This window comes from Triturus cristatus, chromosome 7, assembly GCF_964204655.1.
Source record: "Triturus cristatus chromosome 7, aTriCri1.1, whole genome shotgun sequence".
Taxonomy (NCBI): domain Eukaryota; kingdom Metazoa; phylum Chordata; class Amphibia; order Caudata; family Salamandridae; genus Triturus; species Triturus cristatus.
In genome coordinates this window covers 886,634,040-886,657,777 of record NC_140590.1, presented here as the reverse complement: position 1 = coordinate 886,657,777, position 23,738 = coordinate 886,634,040, and the positions used below count along the sequence as shown (strand labels likewise).

The window sequence follows — 23,738 nt, the reverse complement described above, 5'->3', positions numbered from 1 at the left end:
CAGTGCGCCAGGTTCTGGAGCATAATCCTGGTCATCTGCATCCCCTGGATCATCATCCCAGTCCGGGTCTAACTCGCATTGAGCTGCGAGGGTACTCGGACCACTCCAAGTCCTACACAGCCTGCTGAACAGGCGGAACATATGGACGTCGGTGGATATAGGGATAGATGTTCCCAAACTGCGTAGGAATCTGCATCGGTAGACACCCTTCCGGCACCGGCTCCACGCCAGGGAGGAAACCAGGGACTGCGTCGGCCAGCGCCGTCGATACCGGTGGAGGTCGTACAGGGCCAACAGGCATGGACGGGGATCCAGGCCTGGATCCACGGAGGTCTCTTGGCTTCGAGGCCAGAGCCGGCGACGAAGAACGAGGACTCAGCTGCCGGGCATGAAGGCGCACCAGTGGGGCCGGACGGTCCCAAGACAAGCGCCATGGCCGACAGGAACTGCTGCAGCTGAGACATTCGCTGATGAACCCGGAAAGGGCAGGTAGCCCATCTGCAACTGCTAAGGCTCTGCCGGAGCCGCAGGGGCAGCACCACCTGCACCGTTAGCCACGTCACGCGACCGGCTAGGGGAAGTCTAAGAGCTACAACGCTTCTTCGCCTTCTTGTGCTTCGCCTTACCTGACTCAGAGTGCGAAGACTTCGAAGGATGGTGATTGCTCCACACCGTTCAAGGTCCTGGCCGTGGAGCCGACTCCCGGGCCTCCAGCCACTTTCGGGACCGCTCCCGCAAAGTTTTCAGAGCCATGGCCCGGCAGTGAGGGCACGACCCAGTCGTGGTCGCGCCCTAGGCAGTAAGGACTCACGGTGCAGGTCCGTCACCGACATCATGGAGGGACAGGCTGTGCAGGACTTAAAATCGGCATCCCTATGCACCTGTAGAGTGATATATACTTTGACAAAAATTTCCAAAAACTCAGTGAAAAAATGACTTTGGTACTGCTCTCTCCGGTTCTGCGCATGCTGGCGCGGAAAAAGAAACTGATGTCAGCACGCGTGGGCGCGTCTAAGTAGCTCCAGCGACGTCATCTCGGCGACTAAGACGCCAGCGACTTACGCGGAGCCGTAAGACGTCTACCGACGCGCAGGGGAACTGCTGATGAAAACTTTTCAGATCGCCTGATGCCTGGGGATATTCTAAGGTACGGAATCTATCACGAACGTGTCTTTCAGATACAGGCCACAGTCCCAGATCTTTTAGAACAAGCATGAAGCAGAAATAAACTGTTTGAGAATCCAGCACACTCGGATTAACCGGTGTACCTCCTGTAGTAGGATGAACAAATGCTCTTCTAAAATTTGTTCTGGTGTGTGAGGGTTAATAGGAGGAAAGGCAGGCATATCCTTAAGACTATTCGAAAGGACAATTCTGTCAGACCTGATAAATCACCAACCTGGTGGAAGAGCTGGACCATGTATTCCACTGCTTTGGCATGCACTCCTGTCTTCTTTGTAAAGGAGGCAGAGCCTGAGGGAACCAAGACTGCAGTGCAAAGTTCTAGTCTCGCAGGACAAGAACAGGACATTTAAATGAGTCTGGAGGAAGTGAGACTGCTCATAAAACTGGGACAAGCAATTTCTTCTGCATTTGTAAAACCGGACATGCATAGTTGGCAGGCTTTTGCGCAGAGGGCCAAAAAGCATTGGAATGAAATTGAACCTTCCCCATGGGTGTCTGGAAAGTTAAAGCATTTTTGGTCAGCATAGAAAGGAGTAAAGGGACTAGATGCAGGAGTAAAGGTTGATAATGGTTTTCTTTTACTGTACGACAGTTAAACTCAAATACTGATTTTCCCACAACTAATTACAATGGTATTACTAGTCATCCCCCGGTTGCCTCAATATTATAGATTGCTTCATAGCCCATTTAAGCCTCCAATTGGTACTGCACGAGCGCATTTATTCACCCACACAAATTCGCTGTTTTTGTACATTGTTTTCCAAAAATTGTTCAGTTCACCCTCTTAAGCAGCCAAAGCCATATACAGCATCGCCATTACAACCACATTGGAAAGAAAGCAACACGTTTTAGACTTGAATGGTAACAGACATGCAAACAAAAGGAGTGGATCTAAAAAATATTTATTTAACCGCTAAAAATGCACAAGCATTCCAGATGCTATCCCATACAGTAATCATGATTTACATCTTAAATAAATTAACGATTTCAGAAGCATTTAATTGGACAGTTACAGGCATACAACAAATATAAAAACGAGATTACATCCTCCTGTCACATTCAACATGTAAAATGACAACATACAATGGTTATTAAAGGTAAAATTCAGCACGATTCATTCAGGACAGAAAAATAAAGGAAAATAACCATGTGAACCAACAAGAACATTAAGGGGGCTCATTACCACTTTGTCAAATACGTGGTTTGAAGCAATGTAAAATGTGGCATAGCAATGCAGCTCGATATCCAGCATTCAACAAGTCAGACGTGCAGCTCCTGTGGCGGAACACCGAAGACACGATAAGAAACAAAGGGTTCTACAGAGGCAGTATATGCAACACCGCCTCGCCCAGGAGGCATCAACAGAGCAGCCGACGCTACACTGCCTTTCTACCGATTGCGTTCTCTCTTCAGAGGGGGCCAGGAAAGACCATGGAAACGGAAGCAATTTGACTCGCGCCTCTAATAAGGAATTAAAGGCTGATAGGTCACTTTTTGCTTGCAGGCTCCTCCACAAGCCACAACAGGTCAAGCGATACTAAAATGAGCACACGTTCTGTAGATAGCGTGCAGTCAACAAAATAAATATGAAGAGACAGGGCCAAAGCCAGATCGCAGACAGAGGCAGTAGGACAGGGAACATTTTGTAAGTAAACAAATACTGCATGCTAACCTCGAGGACAACTGAACCCACTGAAAGACATCTACCGGAGAGAATAAGGAAAATTTAGAAAGACTAAAGTCAACATCCGTTCCGCAGAAAACGAAATCGAGAGTAAAAGCGGCTAACATGGCAGCTGATTTTCACAGAGAGCCGTGATTTCTGTGAATCAAGAATTGTATTTTCAGTTTAGGCAGTCCAAAACCAAGATTTTCACAGCGAATGGCGTTTACACTTGCCCAACATTTAACGATCAGGAGCGCACAGCCTGTATCAACCGTTTTGAAGGAGGGAAAAACAAGTATACCTCAATTTGATATAGGAAGCAATCCCAAAGTGATTAGTCACTCCACACCCCAGCAAAAAATAGAAAAGAAAAGCTCAAACTTAAGTGAAAGATCATTTCATAAAAATTGGTGCTAAAAATATTTTTGAAGAGGAATAAAAAAGGAAACAAGGTGACGTCCGTGGTTTGTGCAAGGATATATACAACCGTGTAATGACACTAGTTTGTGCTTGAATTAACCTGTAATCTGTATGAAAAATGTACACAATTCGTAGCAATAAACGTGGAAATAGTGATTCCATCACATATGTAAAACTATTCCCCATACCCAAGTGAAACGTAAATGTATTTACAAGTTTAAAGGCCAAGTAGAAGTTACAGGTTAATAGGCGTTACACCCGCTGACCAGTAAAATGAAAGGGATTTATGAATGCGAGATTACCAATTTTGCAAAACACAAGAAAAGGTCATTTCATGCTCAGCTTGTAGCAGTTAATGTAAACAATTCTTGCTACAAATGTAAATTTTCAAAATGTTAAATATCCTATTAAACCCACTGCCTTGATCACGCTCTGAAAATGATCTCTCTAGTCCCAGTAACACTGCCTAAACAGATAATCGAGCCTATTAAATAAGATATTTCCCAGAACACCCAGGAAGACCAAGTATAGGCATTTCAAGTGGGTACATTGGGATACAATCACAGGAGCGCCACTCTGTCTGGGCGAGGGTTGGCAGCTAAAAGTCAGGACCACAAAACTAACAATTAAAATTCGACAATGCAAACAAAGATTAGCTACATTTACATAAACTAGGTCAGCCGTATGCCTGGACCAGATATCCTTAGTCCATACAATAGACCCTTTCAAGACAGGACTTCAAACAAAGTAACACAAATCCAAAGAGAGTGGGCAGTCTTCATTAATGGAGCTTCATGCTGGCTGCTCTGCATGGTAACGGTCGGCCACAATTAAACCATCACTTTCCTGTTTCCTGCAACAAAAAAAGGAAATGGTGCATATAAGAATCAGAGGGGCAGTCCACAAGAATGCAGCCAAGATAAAAACACACGTTTTTACAAGTACCCAAAAACTTTCAATACCGGAAGAAAAGAGCGGCAAAAGATAATATTCATGCACTTGAATAAACAAATCTCAATCTTAAAGCCTATCCCAAACGATGTCAGTACTTTAGCCTTGTTAACTTAAAGCTCAAAATCTCTGCAGCACACTGCTCGATAACCCAGGGTCCCACGACTGACATTCGCACGTCCGATAACTTGCCTGCGAGTAGATTCCAGGAGCCAGTCTTTGCGACTGACAGGGCAATATCTATCCAGTACGTACGTCTGCTTATTTCCCAATTCAAAGCAGTTACCTTCGGGCCATCACATCATGTACCAGTCCATGCTATTAATCGACATTAGGACATTGATCGAGTGTAAAAAGGGGGTCATTTGTGGCCCGCTTGTTGGGCTCTGCTCCACTGCAGTCTACCAAGCAAATATTCACCAGCAAGAAGTTTGAAACAATAGTGGCCTCAACCTTTAAAACATCGTTTATTGGATTTACTCACAATTCTCTCAGTAAACTCCTACAATGCATGATCTTTCAAAAATCTAAGCATCCAGCAAATTATTATTGCTGTAAACACCAATCACGACAGACGATAAAAACAATGGATTTCATTTATATCTTTAGCTTAACACAGCTGAAATACATTAGTCTACATTTGCAGCGGTCGTAGAGGGTAAAATACATCTTGCCAACCCATAACAAAATTACAACCTCACCTTCTTTTAGAGGCGTCTTAGGAACGACATTTTCCTTGCTTTCGCATTGGAAAGACTTTGAGAGGTCCAACCGTCTTCCACCCTGTGCAGCTGGCTTTTCTTTTGACAGCTGACTACGCAACTTTGCCACCTCCTGCATGAGAGAAAAACACAAATGGAGAAATAATTTGTATGTTTTAAGCAACTATTTGCATGGCATTGCATTTAAAAATGAAGGTGGTGTGACTGAACATTCAATGCAGCTGCCACTGCAGGTCAGCATGCACGTGCATACGCACCTGAACACACTTGAAAGAAATGAAGCTCTCCCATAACATCCACAGTCTGGACTATTTTACACACACTAGGACGTTTTAATGCAGTTTTAAGGCTAACAGGAATGACATAAGAATGGAACAAACAATTCAAAATTGAGTTCTCGCTAGATCAACAAATCCAACATGTGGAAAGCTGGATAATAAAACCTTTGGATCAAAACCTTTTGGCTGGACTAGTATTGGGCCTTCATGTTCGTCACTCGGTTTGCAAACTTCTTTTCTCAGCAGTATAATTAGACCGGGTACATACTACACTGCCTATAAGTAGGCATGGTTGGTCAAAGGAAGCTCCAAATATTACCTTTCAAATTGGGTCTCCATGACTTCCCTCCCTCAAACCCCCCGACCACCATATTAAATTTGTAGGATATAGTTGAGCGGAGTCCAATAAAATTCATAGGTTATTTACAATTGCAGTGGTATATGATGGCTATTCTATGTTAGGAGGCCAATTCTCTTAGGTGAAGCATTGCTCCTCCAAGCACCAGTATCTTGGTCACGAGTCCAACACCCAATTGGCTCTTGAAGCACTTTTCCATTGCTCTATTAATCATACGGCATTTGTAAAGCACAACACTGCCACCCCTAGCAGTATCTGGCACTGTATCTGAAGAGCCAGGCTGAGTCTTTCTGAAGTCTGTCAGAGAGGGGGCTGTAAGGAGCTGGAGGGGGGGGGGGGAAAGGTAATTTCAATCTTGGCAGTGATGGAGAAGGAACACCCACGACTGCATGGTGTGCTCAAGGGCAAGTGAAGAGGAGCAAAGGTGTCTAGAGAGGAAGTGGAAGCGAGGATTGGTGAAAGACGAGTCAAGGGTTGGTGGAAGTGGAGAAGGGGAATGGAGGTCCTAGGTCATGGAGGGCTTTTTAGGTGTGCATGAGGAACTTTAACTGGCATCTATTCTGGGTGGGAGCCAGAGGAGGTCTCACGTGGGGGGTGATGTGGGTTCATTTTGGGCAGTCCAGGATGAGTATTGCTGCAGATTTCTGTATGGTGTAGAGTCTTCTGAAGAGCTGGGTGGATATGCCGGCGTAGAGGGTCTTGCCATAGTTGAGGCAGCTGGTGACTAGGGCTCGAGTGATGGTCTTTTGGGTGTTGGGTGGAACCAACCTGAAGATTCTGCCGAGCACGCAAAGTATGCAGAAGCAGGAAGGGCCTGCGTTGACTTGTCGTTTCATGGTCAGTTGGCTGTGCAAATTTGGAATCTTAGGGCTTAACTTAGAGAACAGGTTTAACTGGTGCAGAATCTACCAGAGTCTCTACCAGAAACAGCGTTACAGAAGCTCAGTATATTGTTCTTCTGATAGTGACTTCTAGCCAAAGAATGCTTTCCCTGAGCTGTACCAATTAGGAGGTGGGTCTGGGAACAAACTAAAAAGCCCTCTTCGATTGGGCAAAACGCCCCTCTGCAATCCTGGATACGCAGGCAGTAGTGCTTTGCAACTATTTGGAGTGATGTCCGAATAGCTGCCTGTCAGATGTCAGGAACATCAACTCTGTATGCACATGCTTTGGCCCTGGTAGGAGGTGTTCGGAGTCCTTCTGGAGGCTGCTTTTTGGCCAAGCAGTACAGTACGATCCAGTGGGAGATTATCAGTTTCTGCACGGCCTTGCTTTTTTTTTTCCTTGGCACCAGCGAACCCCACAAACAGTGGATCGTCCACCCGGTGTTCTCTGGTGCAATCCATGGGAAAGCTCAGTACTCTTTGGGTTCAAGTGATTGAGTGTCTCCTCTTCCTTGGTGGAGTGAGACTGAGCATACAACCCCAGCAGAGTGATTGACCAACATGAAAGTGTCAGCAATAGCAAGAAGGATGCTTGTAAACGCAGGACCAGTTTATCTGGGTAGGTTGTGGTGTACAGTGGTTTAATGATACTGAAGCACAGTCTCCATGCTGCTGTGAGGTCAAAGAAAAACAGTTTAAGGTGAGAAGCCGCAAAGGACAGCTGTGAAGCAGCTCAAAAGGATTGTACATCAAAAATGAAAGGACTATGTTGGTCACACTGTTGCATGTGAAAGGGAGAGGGAAGCAGCAAGTCTTGCAGGTCTAAAAAAAAAAAAAGAACGCATCACAACCAGTGCTGGTTCGGGATCAGAATATAGCCAAAAGGTACCCTTTAACTGTGCGCAAAGGCTTGCCAGGTGAGACACAAAACTAACTAAATCCGATAATTTGAGGGGGTCAATCTGGCATGTGCAGCACCAATCACAAACCTCTCAGGCATTTAAAGTTTGCAGAGTGATGCCTAGCCACCACAATGACATCTACCACCTATGGATGATTGTCGAAAATGTTCCACTATTACCAATAATTCTCCAAGCATGATGGTGGAGACTGGAAGATAGATACTCCAGTCCAGGAGCTGTAGATACCAAATTGTGCCCAATTTTTTTTTTATGACACTTCTAGAACGAGACAAATACCCGGAGGTGTCCTGGCGCTATCTGATTCCTCAGAGTCTACTAAAACCGATGAACAGTGGAGAGCGCACTTACTCATTGCGAGAAGAGCCACGTCTTTAGACCTTTACGAAATAACCAAAGATCTGTCATGGTCCTAAGATAGAGAGGCAACTCGTTCCATGCTTTAGCTGCACCATAAACAAAGCTTTTGCCCCCTCATCGGGCTTTCTTTATATATGGCACCCGCGCCAACTTGGCTTCTTTGGATCGCAAGATTCTTTCCGGGACATACCATTGTAATCTGAGCTTTAGAAAGTCTGGGCCCAAGCCATGTAAAGCCTTAAATGCCAGGCAAAGAGCCTTGAAACACACTCGGCTTTTGACTGGAAGCCAATGTAGAGCTTTCCTCTCATTAGAAACTGAGGAAAATCTTGAGGAGCCTGTGAGCAGTTGGACTGCCGCATTCTGCCGAATCTGCAGTTTAACACTCTTAGTTGTGCATTAAGATAGAGTCCATTGCAGTAATCCAATCTGGCCATCACAAGGGCCCTAACTACCGTTTGCCTGCTTTCCCAAGGCAGCGAGGGCAACACTTTCCTCAACATTCTGATGACATACATAGTTTTTGATATCACTGCATTCACTTGAGGCTCTAGGGTAAGTTTGTCATCAAGTATAATGCCCAAGTTTTTTACCTTTCTGGTTGGGACTGGGAGTGCCCATTGAGTCGGGCCACCATGAAGGAGTCCAGAAATTAGTGCTATTGCCAAACAATATCACCTCCGTTTTGTCCGAATTTAGCTTAAAGCAATTCTGAGCCATCCAACTGCCCACTGCTAACACTCCCGAAAGCATCCTTCTAACATATTGAGTGGGGTCAAGCACTTGTGTCTCACCAAGGAAGTGACTAAGTTGTCTATTCATAATCTTCGACCAGTTTCACCGGGGGGGAAGGCGGGGGGCAATTGGCCGAAATTTATTCGGGTCATTAGCGGGAAGGTTTTTTTTTTTTTTTTTATAAAAGAGGGGCAAGATGGATGCCTGTTTCCACTGTCTAGGAAAATGGCCTGATTCAAACATTGAATTAGAAATTAACGTTAGAAGATCTGCTATCGGGCCTGGGGCCAGTTTAGCCACCTTTGCGGGGCAGGGATCATACGGAGATCCAGAGTTGACCTCCATGAGAATCTTGTGCATCACAGGGAGAGAGACAGAAATTTATCAAGCAAGGGGCAGTGGGCCTCATTTGACGTGTTGCCAGTGCTCACTTTGCTGAATACCGTGAAGATAGCTTCCACCTTGGACAGGAAGAATTTAGCCAATTCTTCACAGAGCGCTTGGCTGGGTTGAACTATCACCGGCTTGGGCGAGGCCAGCATGACGACAGTCTTAAACAGTTCTTTCACTGAATTCTTGGACTCTGTAATCTGTGCAGCAAAGTATTTGTGTTTGGCTGCCGCAATTCCCTGTTTATAGGTCTGCAAGCTGGCCTTAAGCTTTTTTCTCGGTTTCCCTGTAATTACTTCTCCACTTCCGCTCTGTTTACAAATAAATTTTTGATTCCTGAGCTCCTCAGAATACCAGGGGGCGGAGGGTTGTGTTCTCGTAGGACGCAGGACTTTGCTTGGAGCCAGTCTGTCACACACCTGCTGCAACCAGTCTCTCTTTGGCAGGCCCCTTCCACTTCCAATGGCAATCGAGTTGCCGAGGAGGCTAGCAGCTCGTTAAAGGTGGTTCCAGTCAAATTATTCCAGGCTCTTAATTCTTATACAATCCTTGAAGCCTGTGCTTCTCTTATATGGCTCAGTTAATATCTCAAATTGGGCAACAAAGTGATCGGATCATACCAGAGGGAGGAGGCCCTGGAAACAGATTAGGTTGATTGGAAAAGATCACATCTAGGGTATGGCCTCCCCTGTGCGTGGCGCCTACTACCTGCTGCCTCAAGTCTGCACTCAGCATCAGGTCATTCAACGTCATAGTATCCGTTTCCTCCTTCAATTCCAAATGGAACAAGGTCTCCCATGACTGAAGGCCTCTGAAAGCGCCCCTTCCATTAGAATACCCAGGGAGGCTAAAAAGGAATTTCTTGTTCCCGACGGCCTATATAACAGACATCCCTTAACGGAATGGTGATGGGTGAGACTAAGGTTGAAAAATAGGGCCTCACAAGCATCTATGGGAATTGGCTGGAAGGCTGCCTTGATTGAATGATAAATTACTGCCAGACCTCCGCCTTTCCTTATAGGCCTATCTAGTGTATGACATAAGAATTCCTGGGGGGTGGCCTTCACAATATCTGGCCCCGCGGCGGCATCTGTCCATTCCAGGGACACTAGGACTATTTGGGCCGGACCGGTCCTGATATTCAGAATTCGGGCCTAATGAGGCATCGGCAGAAAGCCATGCAGGAGTCCAGCATTTCACTCAGCAGAACAGACAAGTTATTTACCTTCGGTAACAGCTTATCTGTTACAGACATGATCTAACTGCAGATTGCTTACCTTTGAATTTCCCAGGCATCAGACTGAATCTGGAAGACTCAAATAATACCCTTACATGCCAGTAGGTGTAGTCTGTTGGCTCCGCTTGACATCGTCCGCGCTGGAAGAGACTCACGGCACTTATATAGGCACCACCGCAGCGTGCGAATGTCAGTTACTTTTCACAACAGGAGCACGGAACCATGAAGTGTACTAACAGAGGAGTTTAGAACTAGGTCCCTGAAAGGGATCAGCCCCGACCCTAAAAACCTGTCTGCAGTGCAGAGGATGGGTGGGTAAGGATTCTGCAGTGAGATCATGCCTCTACCAGATAAGGCGTTACCGAAGGCAAGTAATTTGTACATTTGATAGACATGGACAGATTACTTACCTCTGAATAAATATCCAAGTTATACCATCCCTAGAGGCAGGACTGCGGATTTGGTTAGATGAGGAAGTCCTGCAGGAGAGAGCAGCCAAAAAGGCAGAGCCTTCGGAACGGACCGTCCACGCAGCAGTGTTTTTGGAAATAAGTGTAGGAATGCCCACGTTGCTACCTGGCCATTGTCTAGGACTGAACTTCACGTTGCAATGCCGTGGTAGCAGCATTCGCTCTGGTGGAATAAGCCCTTAAGCCTTCAGGAGGCTGTTTTTTTGGCCAGAGGATAGCACATTCTGCTGCAGAGGACTCCTCATCTCGAGATAGTCCTCTTCTGACACCACACAACCCTTCTTTGACCCAACGTACCCCACGAAAAGTTGGCTGTCTACCCGGGAATCTTTAGTGCGGTCAAGGTAGAATGACAATTCTCTTTTTGGGTCCAGACTGTAGAGTCGCTTTTCCTCTTTAGAGGAGTGCGGAGGAGCATAGAAAGTGAGCAAGGTGACAGATTGCCCCACGAGGAATAGGGTTACCACCTTTAGTAAGAAAAAGACCCTAGTGCAAAACACCAACATATCAGGGAAGATGGTCAGTTAAGTAGGCTTTTGCTCACCCTTCTGACTGAAGTGATTGCCTCTAAAGGCTGTTTTGATGGCAAGCAGCCAGAGGGGGGGGGGGGGGGGGGTATAGGAAACTTTCGGTATATACTATACCAAAGTAAGGTATAGTGTGCACAGAGTCCAGTGAACCCCCAGAGGGTTCGCAGAGACTAAAGTATATTTTACCTTACTCTTTTATGGTAGTGTGCTTGAGCAGTCAGGCGTATCTGATGGTAGTGTTAAGCATTTATTGTACACAGGCAAGAAATGTCACACAAAGTTTGAATTATTATTATAATTAAATGTATATGGCGCACAGCTACCCTAGACAAGGATTCCCGGCGCAAGTGTGTCCACAACTGTAGACTAAGTAACTGGGCTGATTACTGAGTGAATAGCCAGGTTTTAAGGTCTCGTCGAAACTTGAGGTAAGAAGATTCATGTTTCATGAAGTTAGGGAGCTAGGCAGTTAGGCAGGGACCAATTGTTTGCCCAAAAAGGTACTTTGTTACTTTTATTACTAGAACCAAGGTTTACTGAGTAGCAGATGGTGATCGTCAATAAAATACTTTTCAAAATACGGTGTGTACTGGTTTTTATAGAGGCATACAAGTTACTTTGCAGTAGTGAAAAGGGGTTGTTTACTCTTTAGAATACTTGCAATTACTTTAGATTACTTTTGTTACTTTTCAGTTCCTTTTCTAACTTGATGCAAAACAAACTAACCACACAGTTTAGGGATTGCAGTACATCAGTAAGCAGGTTAACTCAACTGAAGAGAGAGTTACTTTGTCGCAGTACAAGACAGTTACAAAACTTGGAACATTTAAGAGAAAAATTCACCATGCAATCCTACAGAGAAAAAAAAGTAGTGTTCAGTTTGAAGATAAGTAAACTTTTGGTAACGAGTTGGGGGGAGGGGGAAGAGGATGGTTTAGAAACAAGGTTCTGCAAGGTTCAGGTTAGCACTCCATGTGCACTGCCAGCGGCACTAGGGTGGTTGGGTGCAGACTGCAGGGTGCCAAGGTTAGCCAATGGGGCACCTCGGTTGGTGGCTGCTCACAGGCGGGCCACTGTTTTGGGAGGCAAGCTCCAAGGGTTAAGGTGAGGGCAAAGGGTGTACCAGGTTAGAAACAAAGCTACATCACCAGCGGCACAGAGGCCAGACCATGTCTCTACCAGATAAGGCGTTACTGAAGGTTAGTAACATGTCCATCTGATAGTCATCTAGCTGTAGATTCCTTACCTTTGAACACATACCTAAGCAATACGATCACCAGAGGAGGGACTGCGCAAAAGCTTAAACCAGAAAGTTCTGTAGGACTGAACAGCCAAGGAGGCCTTTCCTATGGACCGCATTGTCTAGGCGACTATGCTTGGCAAACTTGTGCAGGGATGTCCACGTGGCTGCCTGGCAGATGTCAAGGACCAAGACACCACGCTGGAGAGTCATGGTGGCGGTCTTAGCTCTGGTAGAATGAGCTCCTGAGACTTTCAGGAGGCTGTTTCTTTGCCAGAGCGTAACAGAGCTAAATGCAGAGGTTAACCCATTGGGAGATGGTTCTCTTCTGCACAGCACGCCCCTTCTTTGCCCCAACGTACCCCACAAAGAGTTAGTCATTCAGCAGGAACTCTTTAGTGTGGTTAAGGTAGAACGATAACACTTTTTTCGGATCCAGACAATGGAGACCACCTTCCTGGATGTGGGAGAGCATAGAATGAGGGCAAGGTGACAGACTGCCCTAGGTGAAAAGAGGTCTCCACTTTAGGCAAATAAGCCCTAGTGCAGAGCACTACCTTGACCAGAAAGATGGCCAAGTAAGGAGGCTTAATTAGTGCCTGCAACTCGCTCATCCTCCTGGCAGAAGTTATGGGTACTACAAAGGCTGTCTTGATTGTAAGAAGCCGGAGGGGGAAATTGTGTAGCAGATCGAATCGTGCACTCATTAAATAAGAGAACCAAGTTAAGGTCCCACTGGGGCATGATAAAAGGTGAAGGGGGAACAAATGTGTAAGCCCTTTCAGAAATCCATTTACAATAGGGGACTTTAATAGGGACGGTTGGTTTGGCAACTGTAGAAAGGCAGAAAGGGCAGAGAGATAACCCTTAGGAGTGCTCAAAGCAGAGCCCTGCTGGGCAAGATAGAATGAAAAGGATGATGTCAATAGACCATCCTGTACAGTATTTACAAAAACTCTGCCATAGACAGGCGTATATCGACTTAGCGGAAGGGTGCCTGGAATAACTTTGCATACTTTGGGGGGGGAGTGGAGGAAGAATGCTTAAAACTGTCACCACTCATTATCCACGCAAGGAGGCGGAGAGTTGACAGGTTCAGGTGGAGAACCTTCCGCTGCTGCTGCAACATAAGATCCTCCTGAAGGACCAGCCTGATTGGATTGATGCTCCTCTGCAGAAGCTCAGGATACCAAACCCTCTGTGCCCAGTCCAGAGCCACAAGAATAACTTGGACTCGGTCGCTCAAGATCTTGAGCACGATGGACAGGAGTGCTATGTGCAGAAAGCCATATAGGAGGCCCGAGATACACTAGAGACTAAAAGCACTGCTGAGCAAGAACCGCCTTGGAATCTCCAACGTGCAAAATTGCTGACATTGCGCGTTCAACGGAGGTGAACAGATCTAACCAAGGTTCTCCCCACCACTGAAAGTCCTTACGCCACCTCCAGATGGACTCCATTCGTGATCCCAAAGGCACTGACGGCTGAGTTAGTATGCCCTGGTGTGCAGGGAACCCGCCAGGTGTTGAACCATCAGGGAACATCTCCTGTTCCAGCCTAGTCCAGAGCCACAGGGCCTCCAGACTGTGTCCATGACCCCACCCGCCTTGTTTGTTGTAGTACCATATGGTGGTGGTGTGGTCTGTGAACACCTGGCCTAGTCTTCCATCGGGAGATGGTAAGGCGGCTTTCAGTGCCAATCAGATCGCACAAAACTCCAACTGGTTGATGTGGAACCCGGCTTCCGCAGGAGACCGGAATCCTCTGATCTACACCTCCCCCAAATGTTACCTGCCCCATCCCAGTAGTGACATCTATTACCACCAAGATCTGGGTGGGGAAGAGAAAGGGGTCTGCCTGTGACCCGTTTGCAGTTTGTCAGCCAACACTGCAGATCTTGCGCAGTTCCCTCCGAGATCGACAAAGTCTGAGAGATTCCCCAGATGCTGTGCCCATTGGAACTTCAGCCCCACTGCAGAGCCAGCATGTGCCATCTGGCATGATTCACTAGCAGGAGGCCATGAGGCCCAGCAGCCTCAGTCTGTCTCACCAAAATACAGGATAGTGGCCGAAACATCTGGTTCAGCCTGAATAACCTTGACTCTACGTTGGGAAGACAGGCCCAACATCTGATTAAAGGGAGCATTTGAGAAGAAGTCAGGTGTGACTTCACTATCAACATGCTGAACCCCAGCGAATGCAAGAGGTTTGCCATAGTCTGGAGGTGGGAGATAACTGCCTGGGGCAAGCTTGCATTCAGCCAGTTGTTGAGATAAGGGGAGGTGAGGTGGGGGGGGGGGGGGGGGGGGGGGGGAGAACGGACACACTGGAACACCTGATCTCCGCAGATAAGCTGCGACCACCTCCATCCGAGGAATTAATTGAAGGCTCGGACGCTGAGGATAGGACGCAGACCGGTGTCTTTATAGGGGACCAGAAAGTAGCAGAAATAGCAACCACAGCCTATTTAAGGCATCAGAACCCTCTATGGCTCCCCTGGCCAAGAGCTGTGACTTCAAGTAAAGCAAGGTGATCCTCCGTTAGCCGATCATATACAAGAGGTATGGAGGGAGAGGTAGTTTCGAAGGGGAGGGAGTACCTCAAAATCCTCAGACTATTTGTAGAACCCAGCTGTCCGAGGTGATATCCCAGTTTGGTGGAGGTGATGGCGTATCCTGCCACGAACTGGAAGCCCATGTTCTGAGAGAATCAGACTAGGAGAATTTGGCCTGACCTCTGGCCGCCCGATCCATGAGGTCTGGTGAGCCGCACTCATGAACGTGCGAAGGTTGCAGAACTTGCATGGTCCTCTGGCCAGATAGGGCTGGCCCGGCAGGAAGCTGTTTCCGTAGCCACAAAAGGATCAAAAAACAGCCAGGGACTTAGCTGTAGCCCGTGATCCCTTTAAGCATTTTAGCACCACATCTGCCCCGTATACAAAGACGAGCGCCATCAAAGGGCACTTGGACATCCCCAGAGAAGCCAGATGTTCTCAGACAGGCATGGCACCTAACATCCACAGTCTAGGAAATTGCTCTGCACAGCGAGTCTGCAATGAGAGTCAGCCACAGCCAGCGAGCCACAGCCAGCGAGCCACAGCCAGCGAGCCACAGCCAGCGAGCCACAGCCAGCGAGCCACAGCCAGCGAGCCACAGCCAGCGAGCCACAGCCAGCGAGCCACAGCCAGCGAGCCACAGCCAGCGAGCCACAGCCAGCGAGACACAGCCAGCGAGACACAGCCAGCGAGACACAGCCAGCGAGACACAGCCAGCGAGACACAGCCAGCGAGACACAGCCAGCGAGACACAGCCAGCGAGACACAGCCAGCGAGACACAGCCAGCGAGACACAGCCAGCGAGACACACAGCCAGAAGTCCCAGGAAGAGAAGGTGAAGGAAGAGCCAACAAGGCCGCCGCATAGGCCTCCATCTTTGCTCTGGTCGCCCCCATGCCGGGGAACGGCGGATAGGGTGGCAACATGTGGGGCAGCACCACCTGTGGAGAACCCACGCCCCCAACAGGCCGGGGACCGGGCCTCGGGGACAAACTGCGACACTTACCAACAGGTGAGCAACACCTTTGCGGTCTCAGAGACGGACGAGGTCACAGACTGAAGCTGCGGTTCTTGAAGCAGTCCACGGGAGACTGACGCAGCGCTGCCGCCGAATTTGACATGCGTGCCGAAAGGAGTTTCATCCGGCACTCCCGCTGTGACTTCATTTGCTGACATGCCTCACAATCTGTAGTTGTGGTGCTCCCCCAAACATCACATGCAGAGGGGGTGAGGATCCATCGCAGACATCTGGCACGAGCAAGACGAGCATGTCGAAGCCCGAAGGCACACTTCCCAAGAAAATGCTCAAAGCGGAAAAATAAGGCCTGAAATAGACCAGGAGCACAATCCGGATCCGCGTTGCACGCGGAAAAGAAGAACTGATGTCAGCGCGCGGGGGTGGGGCTTGTGACCTCGCTGACGTTATGCCCGCGGAGGACGTTGGGCGGAGTCGCGAGGTAACGCCCCCAGCGCGCAGAGATGCTGGGCAAAAACGTTTTCCAGGTCCAGTCTCATGCCTGGGGATAATTCTACGTTAAGGAATCTGCGGAAAGTAGTCTATCAGATAAACCATTGGAAGACGCTGCTCAGTTTTTGGCTCTGGGTTAGTTGGGTTCTTGGTGAACCTACAAGTCCTATATATCCCCACAACCAGTAAGGTCCAGTGGATGTAACGGTATATTGCTTTCAAAGCTGTCAATTAAAAGTTACAGGTGAAAACAGTGACACAAAAGGCTGTTTTTTTAACTAATTTTCCATTTTCCCTATATTTAACTGTTAGTTTCTATAAAGAAACCTTGATGGATTTACACAAATAACCCCTTGCTAAACTCCGCATTGTCTACTTTTCTAAAATGTATAGCTTTCCAGGATCCATTATTGCTTTCATACCCATTTCTACCATTAACTGGAAGGAGGTTGAAAGGACAAAAAATAGGCTATGTCCCAGAAAAATGCCAAAACTGTAAACATTTTTGGTCTTCTGACAAAACTGTCATTCCCTAAGAGCTGGGAAATTGCGATTTCAGCCCCACAAACATTTTTGATACCATTTGCAGGGGAAAAACCCAAACGCTTTCATTTGCAGCACTTTTTTCCCCCAAGACACAAAATGTAGCTGTATTTTGGCTAATTTCTGGGACCCCTCCAGGGGAATCCACAAACCCTGGGTACCTTTAGAATCCCCATGATGGTGTGGATACCTTATGTGGTCAAAGTTAGAGGCCTAATCGCGACCTACTACAAATAGCCAAAAAAGGGCTCAGCATGGGGGGGGGGGGGGGGGGAGGGGGGGGAGGGAACAGCAGTTAAGGGGTTAAAATAAATATGCAGCAGCAACAACAAAACAAGAATAATAAATGCATGTAAGGCTATTTATACATTAGAAAACTAGCTGTTGAGTAACAGGGTGTTGAGTAACATGAGTGTTGAGAGAAGGTAGTAGATCATGTGCATCAAGTGCGCATTTTCACATTTCAATTACATTATGTTTACAATTGTATCACATTTCCACACATTTTCAATTTTTAGCACAGGAAAATAACTGATCTGTTCAGAATCACATTTTCAGGTCAGTTACTAGGAGCTGGGGCTAAACATCCAGGTCCCCAAGACAGCAGCTCAGCATTTAAATAATAATAATCAAAGGAAAACCAACAAAAATATTGTTAATCCCATGCAACACTGATAATTGTGTTCTCCTAAAGTGTTTGAAAGGTGTGAGCAGAGGCGTTTTAAGGCAGGAGAAAAGTGGGCCCTGGCCCAGGGCCCTAGCCATTCAGGGTGCCCCCTGATAGAGCCAGCTTTGCTTTTGCTCGGATGACCCTGAATAATTCTTAACAGATTTTTTTTTTTATTACGTATTCCTGTAATTTATTTTCAGTGTGGGATATGTATTGGTGTCTACTGCAGACATATGGCAGAGAAAGGTTTGTTTTTCAACACCATGGGAAAGCCAAAAAAAAACCAGTCTTTTAGCTCAAAACGGTACCTTACAGATCAGAAATGCAGGTCTCAAAGATGATCACCAATAATGTTAGTGCGCTGCTGCTAAGTTATAAAATTGAAAGCACAGGTCACCATCAATGAATATTAGAGGTAAACACATTTAGAAATTCAACATGTGCCTATGCTCGGTCAGTAACCTGACCAAGGTCGGCATGAAAGATGAAATGGTTTGAATACATTTTAAAAATCTGTTAAAAACATGCCTCCCAAAATATATGTGGCCCAGGGCCCCCAAAATGCTTAAGATGCCCCTGCGTGCAAGCAAACTTCCCGAGGTCTTGCGCGACACTGCTGAAGGAAAGCGTGAGCAGGTACTCACTGGTTGGTTGTCCTGCAGCTGCTGCTCCCCAGCCACGGCCGGAGACAGGCCCTTCTTAGCTCAATAGGGACTGGAGATCATCATGGTGGACTGCATGCGGTCTCCCTGCAGGCAGACCTGGACGGGCTCTTGAAAGGACGATAAGATGCTGTGCCGGGACCGGGAGTGATTGGAGCGCCACTCTTGGGCCCATATTTATGCGCAAGTCTTGGCAATGATAGAGTGAAGATAAACTGCTGTCAGTTGAGAAATCTGATGCCTCATGCGGGATTATACTCCAGGAATGCACGTGTTTAGTAATGTTTCACTGTGAATGTTTCCTGTACAATTTTCTCGTTTACGGGCAACATGCAAAATAAACAGAAAGAACAAGCTGGAGGAAATCGGGCTGACAGCAGGGTGAGAGGAGGAGCAGGTCTCCTATTGTTACTTCAATTAAAAAAAAACATTCAATAGACAAAAAATTATTACGAGTTGAGAAAACGGAGAGCAGGGGGCAAAGACAACATGGACGGGTAGCGCTCTCGCTCAGCGCAGATTAGGATACCCATAAAGGGAACGAGAGCAGCAGCGGGCAAGCGAGAAACAGCGCGGGCCATGCCAATAAGATTGGTGAAAAAAGGCACAACTGGTGAATGGGAGGAGTAGGTGAAAGGCACAATACGGGAGGGGAGGCAGGCAAGAATAAGCCCGCGAGTGGTGCGTGCGAGAGCAAGCACCAGGCAATCCGTTTTCAATTAAATCGCTCCCACGTCTGGGCATGATAATTTAAAACAGATGGTGCCCGTGCGCGTAACTGCAAGCATAAGACTGTGGGCGGTTACATTGGCTGGGAAAGGCGGGACATGCGCCCGCCTTTACCCAATTGCGTGCTCTCTTTTTAAAGACGCATGCAAACGGCAATTAAAATAATGCTGAAAAATCCACACAAGCACAAGCATGTGGAAAGTGGAGTTCAGCTGCAAGAGGCTGTATCCTTAGAGCAGCGCATGCGCGCTGCGCTAAGGCTCGATCTAAAAAGGGGACACTGGGAGCGAGACACCCAGAACAGATTTAGGCAGGGGTCAGGGACCCCGGAGCACAACAAACTTCAAAGACATGAAGGGGTATAACTAAGAACTGAAACCCCTAGAATTTCGTGTAGTTTTGAATGGCAAAATGGACAGGTCAAGTGCAAAGGCTTTGACCTCTTTCGTGGTCAAGAAGAACCACTGCCAAGGAAGAAGTTGCTGAAGAGACTGCTGGATAGGACTGACCCTTGCTTCGTGATCTGGGGCTGGCCTGCAGTTTGTAGCTTTCACTAAGGAAGAGACTGAAGGGACATTGCAGTGGGTGGTGCCCACCCCTTCTTGAACAGGACTGTGCTTTGTGCTGTGTCCTGAATCCGAAGGGCCTGAGATGAGCTGGCTCCCTGTTTGGAAACACAGGAACATAAACGTTTCCGGAGAAGTCCCAAGCAACGCGGTGTGCGCGTGCTTTTGCAGCTTGAGCCCATCGGAAGGTGTGCCTTGTGATCATGGGCACACCGAAGTAACCAGAGTCCGACGCGCAGGGTGCTTGTCGTGGTGAAGCTGAGGCGTTGAAGAGCACCTGGTCATGTGCACCGGGAGAAGGTGAGGCTCGGATGCGCAGGGTGCGTGTCGAAGTGCAAGCCTAGGTGTTGGTGAAGAGCGCCTGGGTAGTGTGTGCACCGAAATCGAAGTAAGTATCCTGAGTGCGGGTCTCAGTGTCCACTGAGACCGCCGGAAAGAGGGCCAGGTCATTGGGCCCTTGGAGAGAAACAGTAGTGGCTCGGACCGGCAGCCCCGGAGGAGCTGAACCGCCGGCCCGAGCTCGCCGTGCCCATTGACTGAGTTCTGGATCAAGGCCCAAGTCACTGGAGAAGAGAATGGGGTTGCACCCCCCACCCCAGGTACCGTGGATCACCACCTGGGGTGGGGTGCTGGCACGGAGGGACACTCTCGGCCTCTAACTTATGTCTGCTGCACGAGCCTGTTGCTTCGGCTCGGACCAAGTTCCGCGCTGGCCCATGGAGGGGCACTACTGGGGCTGGGGAGAGAAGTGGTACTTGTGTCATCATTGATCCATGTTGGGGGCAACTGTTAACGGAACACCTAGACTGTAGTATTACACTTTGCATTATTGCTGCTAACGAACTATCGAATTGTCGTATGACGCCTGACCTCATTTGTGCCCGATGAACCACATGCTTGGTGTGCTACGCACGGTTATTTTTCCCTTGCAGAGTACATGATTGTAGCGTGACGCACTGCATTATTTCTTCCTTGCACAGGGAATGCTGGGGGAAGATACGCATTACATTATTCCTTCTATTGCAAAGTACACGACTGTGGCGCGACGTATGGCATTGTTACTCTATTGCACAGTACAGGAATATATTGTTACGCATTGCAGTATTTAGTTTCTTTTGCAACTTGTGTGATTCTAGCAATAGGACTTGCCTAACCTTTTGGAAACAGTTCGAAGTAAGCTTAACTGTTGGTTAGAAGCGGTGCTTGGGATTAGAACCTACCAATCCGCAGGAAGGAATACTACCCCTTATTATACGTTGGTTTTGTATCGTGTGGTCATATCGTATATCCTCTTATATGAACTTTACTCATTTTATAAAAACTTGTGTGGTGTCTATTTGTGGTGACATCATTGGGTTGCTGTGAGTGTGGTTGCACATAATGTACACTCATGCCTTGGAGATAAGCCTGGCTGCTCGTGCCAAACTACTAAGGGGGTGAGCAGGGCTATCTCAGACGGTGTCCTAACTTAGCCTAACATTGAAACAAGGGGTCCTAATCTCACACCTGGCAACAGCAGTGTGGGACAGACTCCCGCCTCCAGCATTGGTGGTGGCAGAGAGGGATATGGACACCCACTTCCAACACAGTTCAACAGGTATTACACAGTCTTCGGGACCAAAGGTCAGAAAAGGAGCAAGGGTCAGGTGAGGACCTAAACTACACCACCAGCGGCGGCGGCACAGGGGCAGCCGGGTGAAATTTCAGCATTGGACTCCCAATGCTTTGCAGTGTAGACTTGGATGAATGGAGATGCACTACTTGCAGGTGAGTGGATCGGTTGCAGGGGCCAAGCTTTGGGGGTTAGGACCAGCACGGGGGCCACAAAGCAGCACCAAACCTACACCACCAGCAGCACAGGGGCGGCCGGGTGCAATTTCAGCATTGGCGCCTAATGCTTTGCAATAGAGATTCTTCTTTTGGTAACGGGCTGTGGGCACCGCACTGTAGGCTGCAGGAGGGAGACCGACAGAGGCAAGTAGAGAGGGGCTTCGGGTGCAGGGGTGCCTTTCGACCGAGTCTTCTTACTAGAGCCGGTCAGGGAAAGCCTCTGGACTCCCACCAGGTGCCGCTGTGAGGGATCAAGAGGTCCGCAAACGCTGAACTCTAGGTCAGGATCTCTGGGGAGACTTCACTACACAGGTGAGCCACATGGACCGGGGGCATCTGGTGCAGAGTGGGCCGGAGATGCAGATCCACCTGGTCCGGGATCCTTGGAGTAGATATCTTCTGGACAGGGCAGCTGTCCACGGGAGACAGGAGTCTTTTTTGAAGGCAGAAGTCCTCCCAGGGTTTTCAGAGGTCACTGGCTGCAAGACAGGTCGCATGGTCGTTGAAGCTGGACAGGCTGGGGCCAAGGCAGTCGGCGTCTTCAGTCTTCTCTACAGGGGTATTTTTCTAGTTCAGTTCGATAGTTGCAGATCTAGTTTCTAGGTCTGGTGGAGCCACCAAAATGCTAAATTTCGGGACGTTTTGGGGAGCAGCAGTTTGGGCCAATGGGAACCTTACCCGGAGTGACTACACCCTCTATTTGTCCACCCTAGCCCTGATTGGAAGGGTCTCCCCAGTTTTCAAGTTGGCAGGGACAAAGTGGTTTCACCTCGCCTCCCCCACCTTTGAGGTGGCGTTGGCAGCAGTGGGCATACCTACTATTTTACGAAGGTTTCCCGTCCAAAGTGTGGGTGTAAATGGGGGAGGAGGGGGTGCCATCAGCAGAGGCTAGGGGTCACATTACAAAGGCAAAAAACAATTGGACAGAAGGCAGAACAATGTCATACATTTACCCCAGTACAGAGATCTGGGCCTAAATCCATCGTTTTTGCTCACCATGCCATTCCAGTTTAAGCGCAGCCATATGCAAATCAGTCTTGACCCTGTACCTCATGGGAACAGTCCAGCCCGAACTGCCAAGCCAGGTCCTCCCTGGACTGTAAACAAGCATCCTAGAATCGGTTTCGGGGTTTCACCCCTCTTCAGCCAGGATAGCTTGATTCCAGTGGCATGAAGAGCACGGGACTCACGTCTGAGCATACTCACATCAATTGTGTGTCTTTTGCTTTCTCGCCCCAAGTGTGCCAGGTATGCCCAGACGTGGGTCCTGGGCTCACTGTGCCACTGGAAACAAGCTATCCTGGCTGAACAGGGGTGAAACCCCAAAACCGGTCCTAGGATGCTTGTTTCCGGTCCAGGGAGGACTTTGCTTGGCAGTTCGGTCTGGACTGTTCCCATGAGGCACAGGGTCAAGACTGATTTGCATATGGCCAGGTCTAAACTGGGGTGGCATGGTGAGCAAAAGAATGATGAATTTAACCCAGATCTCGACTGGGGGTGAATGTTTTGATTTGTTCTGCATTCCGTCCATCAATTGTGTGTCTTTTACATTATAAAGGCAGCAGGCCTCTGAAGCTTCCACTGCAAGCACTGGTCCATCCTGGGTGAGGTGCGACACCTCTGCCCAGGATGTGCATGGTTTCTGGTCCCAGAGAGCAGAGGCTCTCTACTCACGGGTCCAGAAACATGTCTGGTGGTGGCTGGCTGCCTACAGCCTGTCAGACACCAGGGTTGGTAGGTGCCCCCTGAGTACATGGTACAACAAATCACAGTGTGGCATCAGTGTGTATTGATTGAGAGGAGTAGTTTGGTACCAAGCACACTTGTGTTCAGTGAAGCCATCATGGTGCTGTGGAACATGAGTTGTCGAGTTTACAGCCCATTTACTCTCAATAGATTCACTGGTACAAAATGACGGCATGGACCCTAATATTGTACGGGTATATCTGCTCATGCAGTTATGCCCTCAGTGGTATAGTGCACCCTGCCTTAGGGCTGCGAGGCCTACTAAAGAGTTAACTTAGATATACCTCCAGGCAGTGCTGGCTGGCATGGCACCCAGGCAAGGTGCCATGTCAACTGTTTTCTCCCTCACAGAGGCATGCAAGCTGCAAGGGCAGTGGCATGGTCCCAGTGATTGGGGGGCCCCAGGGGACCCTCTTCAGCTCCCAGTCCCTAGGTACCCATGGTACCATTTACTAGGGTCTTACAAGGGGCAGAAGTACCAATTGTGGATATGTTCTGGGGAAGGATCACTGGTACAGGGGACTTGGTTGGCAGGGACCCTGTGTACTACAGTAGCAACCATATCAAAACTAGGCAAAAAGTGGTGGCTAACCATGCAGAAAGAGGCACCCAGTCACGTTGAGA

At 48.2% G+C, this 23,738-nt stretch overlaps 1 protein-coding gene across 1 annotated transcript in view; it reads right to left on the bottom strand.

Annotated features, from left to right (window-relative positions):
- Positions 1–2,071: 2,071 nt before the first annotated feature.
- The window catches only part of HMMR (hyaluronan mediated motility receptor), a 415,301-nt gene continuing 393,634 nt past the window's right edge, over positions 2,072–23,738 (bottom strand). Inside the window, exons 21-22 of the mRNA XM_085617832.1 lie at positions 4,924–5,056; positions 2,072–4,124 (exon numbers count right to left, since the gene is read on the bottom strand). Coding sequence (XP_085473958.1) covers positions 4,102–4,124; positions 4,924–5,056 — 156 coding nt within the window. The 3' untranslated portion in view covers positions 2,072–4,101. The remainder of the gene's footprint in view (positions 4,125–4,923; positions 5,057–23,738) is intronic.